The sequence below is a fragment of the Mytilus edulis genome, unplaced genomic scaffold, assembly GCF_963676685.1.
Source record: "Mytilus edulis unplaced genomic scaffold, xbMytEdul2.2 SCAFFOLD_963, whole genome shotgun sequence".
Classification (NCBI taxonomy): Eukaryota; Metazoa; Mollusca; class Bivalvia; order Mytilida; family Mytilidae; genus Mytilus; species Mytilus edulis.
The window spans coordinates 1-8,722 of NW_027268130.1; the positions used below are offsets into that span (position 1 = coordinate 1).

Genomic DNA, 8,722 nt, shown 5'->3' on the forward strand with positions numbered 1-8,722 from the left:
TGCCTTTAAATAAAACAAACTAATGCCTCTCTTTTAATAAAATGAAAGGTGACACTGAGTAATATCTAGATTATCGGTAGTAAACATATTCAAGAGCCTGTTATTCAGTCGTTTGTTTCTGTATAACTTAATTGTTTTTTTCGTTCATTATTTGAACGTAAATCAGGCCGAATTAAGTGTATGAGTCTCAGATATAACCCGTTTAATGATAATGCAGGGGACACTATATTTTTTCTCATTCTGGAATACTAATAATCCTAAAATACAAAATGATTGTGTAAAGCATGAATCAAAGTGTTATACTGCAGTGGCTTATAGATAAACAGCACAAGTATATACTTGATTTTATTAAGTTTACAAAGATAACACTGTACGATTGATAGTTTTACTACTGAAAACTACTAAAAAAAAATTGAAAAAAAATTGAAAACGGTAATAAAGTTGGTGTCTGGATCGGGCGGTCCGGTCCATCAGTTTATTTTAGACCATTTTTCTCTATTCTTTTATTTATTTGACATTTTTTTTCCATTTTCTAATCTGTTTTGTCTATTTTTCTCTATTCGTTAATTTAATCGTTCTTTATTCTGCACATGTTGCCTATTATTCTCCCATTGGTGGCCCCTATTATTCTCCCATTGGCGGCCCCTATTATTCTCCCATTGGTGGCCCCTATTATTCTCCCATTGGTGGCCCCTATTATTCTCTTATTGGCGGCCTCTATTATTCTCCCATTGGCGGCCCCTATTATTCTCCCATTGGAGGCCCCTATTATTCTCCCATTGGCGGCCCCTATTATTCTCCCATTGGCGGGCCCCCTATTATTCTCCCGTTAGTGGCCTTCGGCTGTTATCTGCTCTTTGGTCAGTTTGTTGACTCCTTGACATATTCCCCATTTCTATTCTCAATTAATTATATAAAAAGATCAGAGCTGATAGCTCTGAAGTGGAAGAAGGTGAATAAAAGGTAACTTGAATTACCATAAAAGCAGCCCCACTTACCTAGGCTGCTTTATTCCATTATCGTTAAAATGTATTTTTTTTCTTCAAACAAGAAAAGGTCATAAGTACATGGATTTCCCATCCGTACAATCATTTTCTATGTTCAGTTGACTATGAAAATTAGGTAAAATCTTTAATTTGGCAGTAATTAAGAAGATCATATCAAGAGGAACACATGTGTACTAAGTTTCAAGTTGATTGGATTTCAACTTCATCAAAAACTACCTCGACCATAAACTTTATAACCAGAAGCAGGACGGACGGACAGACTAGAAAACATATTGCCCATAAATGGAGCATAAAATAGTAAGACTTGTTACATACCTGCCAACTTTTGAAAGTTCCCATATGGGTTTTTACTGCACAACAACAAAATTAAAGGTTACAATTTTTAGCGATGTATTTTGCAAGATCTGGATTGTCTAGAAAAAGTGTCATATTTGTATGAACTTACATGACTTACATGCCTTTTCCTTAAGTCTGTTTGCATAATTCTAGTTATATATTTAAAAATCGGTAGAAAAATTATACATGAAGCTAGCAGAAGCTAGACTATTAGCCTAGTTGCACATATTGTATGTTGACTTCTAATCATTTATAAACAAATTTAATATATAAACTTCAATTTAATCCTTGAAAGGAGGTCTAAATTAATAAAATAATTTATAAATTTTAATTTTTTTATTTGTCCAAAATCATTTAAATTCATTTAATCAACATCCTTTTATGATTATTTGATTAAAATATTAATCATTTATAGTCTTTTTACCATTTACATTTTTAAAAGCAAAATAACTGAAAACAGGATAAACAAAGGGAAGTAACAAAAAAGTATTTCAATATTCCCAATACACATCGTTTTGATAACACAACGGCAATTAGCCGGAGGTAAACATCGTTGATTACCAGTATGTTTGACACCCAAGCTGTCAAGTGAAGCCATATAATTATACATCTTCTGTTGATGTTCAGGTAAAATTTAACACAGGTGTCAATTACACCCGTACGGGAGAGATCCGTTTGCGCCAAAAATGCGTCCTTTTGCGCCACAACTTTTTTCTCTAATGCTACGTTTGCGCCACATGTTTAAAAATTACATGGTATCAATTGCGCCAAAAATAAAATATACGATTGCGCCAATTTAAAGAAAAACATTCCTTAAACACAGAAAAACATTTCTATTACAGTTTCCTGATTAAGAAGGCAAAAGGGCAATCTAAAAGTGGAATATAAATTAAATGTCCATTCCTGAATCCATGTATTGTATGCAAAAACATTTTCTGCCCCGCATACAAAGAAATTGCAAGTTAGCTTCACAACCGAGAATAACAATGCCACTGTCAATATCATTTACTAAAACACACTCTTCTTCTTTATTTGTGATCACTATACCTCACTTAATTTTTTTGAAATTCTACTGATCTTTTTGGTTGGACAGGGAACAGTTATCTTCTCTCTCTGTACATAGACTGTCTTATGCACTTCAAGTCATTTTTCTGTAGATGTTCCTCTTCATGATGGAATAGCTCCGAACATATGATCTTATCTCGTCTTTCGGATATATTTTCTGTAGCTTTTCTTTTGCATGCTGTTCGTAGTATCTGACGCTCTAACTTGTGTGGGTCTGTCTCATGTGTATGTGCAAGACTTCCCCTCAGACAAAAATGATACTAAATATATATTAATCTTTAATATGTACGAACGATCAATATGTGTTCAGGTAAATTGGCGCAAATGAGTTCCGAAAACTGGCGCAATTGATACATTTGAAGAAAAAAAAATTGGCGCAAATGATACCCATGAAAAACAGTAATTGGCGCAAAAGGAGTGTTGCCACCCGTACAGTAGTAAGAAATGATCAAATATGGCGTCTGAAAAATTTCATACACGGGAGTTTTTTCTCCTAAACGGGAGGTTCACATGTATGTTACGAAGGGCATCTAATTCACATGACAAAGGAAACCCATGAATAAAGATAACACTTTATATATCCTTTTTATTTATATAAAAATAAAATCTTCTTGTCTGCAGGATTGCAAATTCGTAACTTCAAGGGCGAACTTGTAAACAGGGCGAGTTGTACCGATACCAAATTCACGCATGCGTAATACAAATATCTACAGTTAAAACATCCTGTTACAAGTAGAACAAATTACGTTCATGTGGATGAGATGAAATCTAATAATTTACATAAATAAAAGGGTCATATTTACGATAGTGATTGTTTTACAATCATAATTTACAAATTAAATGATTCAGATGCCCAATCATGTGTAAAAATCGGTGTCAGGAATCTAAGTTGTTTTGAAATTGTAATACACGAAATGAATGCGGCATACGGAGACTCAAAGCCAATGGTCGGCCCCTTAAGTCTTCACAAGACTTGACGTCTTCTTCCACTAAAAACTACGGAAAGAAGAAGCTGTATCAGCTGGAAATTATTAATATCAAATAAAAAGGCCAACCTTACTATTTTAAAGAATTATTATTAAAAGAGAAGATAAGCTTTTTGTGTAGGACAAGTAAAATAAATGAAATTGTTTCCTGACGTCCGGTAGAACAAAAAAGCGTATGGGTAAACTATTTTATTCTTTTGAACATTTACACAGATTATAACGGAATATTTTGGATTTATAGGTTGGTGCTTGATAAAAAAATATTTTTCACATTTATTGTGCCCAAGGATTTGTATAGTGTCACTATACAAATCCTTGTTGTGCCTAATCAAAATTGTACATAAAATTTAAATGGGTAGACATGGACATTAAGCATTGGTCAGGAGATTGGAAGCACATTACTTTTTGCCTAAGGGAGAAACCATTCAACTTCAAAGAGGGATTATGGTGTTTTGTCTGTGTCAAACTTGATATTAGTTTTTCAACGCTATCAATCAATTAATTGTTTGCAAAATTTAGTACTATAAGGTATGGGGAAAATCTGAATATAATACGTTTTATTTGGTCATCTGCTTGTTTTCATCAAATTGGTGATCAAAATAAATTTTTTTTAGGAAAAATTCATAATTCACCTTGAAGTTAAATGGTCTTTCACTAATGAAAGTAAGGAATAACGTTTTTGATTTCCCAATAATACAAAATTTAAACAATTGTATTCAGCAATGTTATTTGAGTTAGTAAGATAAAAATTGTCATGCAAATACAAATTGTATTGTAGAAATTTGAAAGTTGTCATTTATATTTCAATCCAGCAACAAGAAAAGCAATCACGGTGGATAGAACGAATATCGCAAAGCAAATCCAAAACAATAATTTATCCAATGCTGTGATAGCTTCTTTCCACGTGACATCCTTCTCTGCTACTGCATCTGTTTTGGATTCTTCTGAACTAGAAACCTTTTTACCACGCATGCGCAGTGTAAGCATTTTCAATATCCTGTACACTGGTTCCTCCGCCGAAAGAGTTATCAACCCAGATTCTACGGGTCGAAAATAAGCACAATGAGGGTTCCCATCACCAGTTGTATAATTATATAAACGGACATTATAGGGACCGTTTCTGAACTCTGAGGAAGAGAAGCTGAAACAATCGTCAGAAATACCGCAAATGACAACCATACAGTAATCGTGTAACCCAATCGCTCTCCTATATCCGCGGGAATCTTAAAAGTGAAAATGTCCAACAGAGAGAGCAATATAATGGGGAGAACAAAATTCATAATAACAAACAACGGCTTCCTCTGTATAACAATTGTAAATTTAACTTTAGTTTCGTAACTTTCCACCTCGTCTGTGGCGGACGATGTTATTATTTCCCATTCTCCATGAGATTGTAATTCTTCAGAAATGTCTATTCCGTCAGAATATTGCGCGAGAAATACATCGTGTCGATCAAGACTCCACGCGACGAACACAAGGTCACATGTTTGTCTATCGAAAGGGAAATAGGTCGAATCAAGACTGCACTTTGTACTGAAAACCTGAAAAGGACGCCACGTGACTTGACCATCGCTCTGAATATTTACTTGAATGAATTTAGATCCAAGTTCTTTCAAATCACTGAAACCATTTTGCAGTGAGATATCAGGTTTCCATATATTTCCCTGTGGAACATAAAGTTCCTGTAATCCACCATAGCTAGAAGGTGTCCAGGACAAAAGGTCATCTTGCCAATGAATCTCCAACCATCCCGTAGTTGTTAGTTTCTGTTCAATCTCGTCAATTCCCGTTATTCCGTAAAGAGTGAAACTTATATAAACTTCCTTTGTCACTGACTGGTCGGTGCTAGGTCTGATCAAGTAGTTATAACTATTTGTTGTGAAAAGTTGTGTCAGTAAGTTTTGAACATCCGTATTACTCTGACAAACAGTACGACCAAAAACGGAAAACAGAAATATCCACCGTATCATCTTTATACTTTTGACGGTGTTGTCAATAATGAGCTAGGGACAGTGATTTAATCTTGTTTTATATACTAGTTACTTTAAAGTTATAGTAATGTATCTAATTCAAGTGAATCTTTTGTGATATTTGTTTTAATAGTCCTTTACTTGAGTAGCTTTCTATTATTTATTTATTTTAAAGATTTAATTAAACGGAGGAGATATTACACCCGTTTAAGATTTCATTTGATTTAAAATTTGATAGTTATTTGAAATATATTTTAAATCACAAACTTTGTTGGTTTCTGTCTTTTTATTTGTTTTTCGTTTAATCATTTATTAGTGCGTTTGGTTGAACCATTTCTACATTGACTTAATCATGTCAGGGCATTTTATAGTAAACTATTAAAATATGTGTTTTCCTATTATTTGAAGGTCGTAGTGATACATTGTGTCCTAAAAAATATTCGGATCCCCAAGATGACAAAACAAAATATTCTAAATCTAGATTTTCCTCATACCTTATAGTGTTATAAAAATATATTGAAAACAAAAATGATTGATAGCGTCGAAAAAGTAAAACAAAATGCGTGAAAAAAAAAATCTGACTGGGACAAAACAAAAACCATACTCCCCTCCCCAACTTTGAGGTTAAATGTCCCTTACATCTACGTCGTTTTATCTGTATTAGATTAGAGAGGATGACGACCAAGGAAAACGATAACAGCGAAGGGCAACGAAGGACAATGCAAATACGAAAATAATGGGTCAAATCTACAGGACAAAAAAATCCAGATTACAGAAATTCGTCGAAAAAGGAAATCTGATTCAGAAAAAAGAAAACAAAACCTATACCCCCTCCTTTTTTCAGTTAAATAATTGCTCCCTTACACCTACGTCGTTTGATCTGTATTTAGATTAGGAAAGGATGACGACCAAGGAAAACTATAACATCGAAGGGCAACGAAGGACAATGCAAAGGTCAAATCTACAGGACAAAAATTCAAGATCAGAGAAAATTAGGACAAAAAAAGTTAGTGAATAACTGCTTGCTGTAAAATAAAAAAAAAAGGAATGATGAGCAAACAATATAAAGAATAGCGAAAAACGACAAAGATAAATAAAGAATGCAGGAATGAAAGACCACCAATCTAGACCCCCGTAATGTGTTTATAAGGATTTATGTTGATTGTTATCACTTTAAATTTGCTTGATTAAAACTGACACTAAAAATAAGAAGATGTTTTCACAATGGATAACATCAATTTAGAAGTCTTTAGCCTAAACCCTTGTCTTCAACTGTTTTGGAACTTTCATGTAGTACATGTATTTAAAGGATTAAAGATTTATTTTCTTTTGCGATTTCCAAGAGTATTTACTATTATTTCAAAAAATTAAAATTTAATTACTTATTTTTTGTTTGATATAAAAGAGGGTGTTGATGGGGGTTTACAAAAGAGAAGAATAATTTCGGGGAAGGGGATATTTAAAACAGAAAAAATGGATAAAAATAATAGGAATAAAGAAAATGGATAAATAAGGAATAGAGAATAACGTCGAGGTGCTAAAATATATATAAAGATTTTACAACATTGGGTAAAATGTATAAAGAATAGAGAAAAAAAATCCTTAAAAAATAAAAAAAAAATAGAAATAAAGAAACCCCTCAAAGACCCTCATGAAAAGTTATTGCAACTGTTAGAGGTCTACGAGTACGCTGGTTGGTGTTTTCGTACTGTTATCGCGTAACCATAGTTTCATTTGACAGAAATAAACAAAGTTGCCGGTCCATTGAATCTTTTTTTTATCTTATAGCTGGCAGATTGTAGATTATAATCACTACGTTATGACCGTTGGACATTTTAAGTAGTAACAAAAAGTTATAAGACTTGTCACAATATTATCCTTCCGCCCAAACAATTTTAACCCCGAACTCCAGAGAAAGATTTTCCTTTATAATTGTTGTTATTTTTTTGTGCATTGATTCTTTAACTTTAATGCTTATGCATTTTAAGTATATGTTTCTAGTACTACTGGTGTAAAACAAAAATTGGAATGAATACAAGTATATTCAAATATATTTTATTATCAATTAATAGTATAGAAGTATTCTCTCAATGTATCAATAATCTTAGTGAGTTTTTTTTTCTTCTATTTATTCTGATATTCAAGAAAATAGTTTACTACTCGAATCAAGTCTTTTTAAATTAACTCTGTACATGTATCATTAATGCATATTTATATATACAAAGATATAATAACTTATTTTTTGTTTGATATAAAAAGAGGGTGTTGATGGGGTTAACAAAAGAGAAGAATAATTTCGGGGGAGGGGATATTTAAAACAGAAAAAATGGATAAAAATAATAGGAATAAAGAAAAATGGATAAAAATAATAGGAATAAAGAAAAATGGATAAATAAGGAATAGAGAATAACGTCGAGGTGCTAAAATATGTATAAAGATTTTACAACATTGGGTAAGATGTATAAAGAATAGAGAAAAAAAGTCCTTAAAAAAATAAAAAGAAATAGAAATAAAGAAACCCCTCAAAGACCCTCATGAAAAGTTATTGCAACTGTTAGAGGTCTACGAGTACGCTGATTGGTGTTTTCGTATTGTTATCGCGTAACCATAGTTTCATTTGACAGAAATAAACAAGGTTGCCGGTCCATTGAATCTTTTTTTTTTATCTTATAGCTGGCAGATTGTAGATTATAATCACAACGTTATGACCGGTGGACATTTTTAGTAGTAACACAAAGTTATTAACCGTGTCACAATATTATCCTTCCGCCCAAACAATTTTAACCCCGAACTCCAGAGAAAGATTTTCCTTTATAATTGTTGTTATTTTTCTGTGCATTGATTCTTTAACCTTAATGCTTATGCATTTTAAGTATATGCTTCTAGTACTACTGGTGTATTTATTCTGATATTCAAGAAAATAGTTTACAACTCGAATCAAGTCTTTTTAAATTAACTCTGTACATGTATCATTAATGCATATTTATACATACAAAGATATAAGAAGATGTGAAATGAGTGCCATGCAATGAAACAACTCTCCATCCAAGTCACAATGTATATATAATTATATGCTGTGTACAAGTTTTAATGTTGTACAATTTCTGTACATGTTGTAATGTCGTACAAATTCTGTACAAGTTTCAGTGTTTAATGAATGCTTAACACAGACGAGTGATGCGAGTACACTGAGTTTTGTTTTGAATATTTCTGACATATTTCCATTATAAAGAACACAATAAGAACACAATAAGACTTTGTATGGATATAAGTTGGTTAAAAGGAATAGTTAAAAATAGAATTTAAACCATTCAGATGTCCTTATATCCAGACGGGGACACGGAAATATCATTCAATT

At 32.4% G+C, this 8,722-nt stretch overlaps 1 protein-coding gene across 1 annotated transcript; it reads right to left on the reverse strand.

The window, feature by feature from the left end:
• Positions 1-4,434: 4,434 nt before the first annotated feature.
• LOC139506866 (neuronal acetylcholine receptor subunit alpha-6-like) lies at positions 4,435-5,373 on the reverse strand. Its single transcript, XM_071295564.1, has one exon. The coding sequence runs from the start codon at positions 5,362-5,364 to the stop codon at positions 4,435-4,437; it is 930 nt and encodes a 309-aa protein (XP_071151665.1). The 5' UTR covers positions 5,365-5,373.
• Positions 5,374-8,722: the final 3,349 nt, after the last annotated feature.

Coding starts and splice junctions, on each gene's coding strand:
- LOC139506866 (XM_071295564.1), bottom strand. CDS start 5,364: ATGATACGGTGGATATTTCTGTTTTCCGTTTTTGGTCGTACTGTTTGT.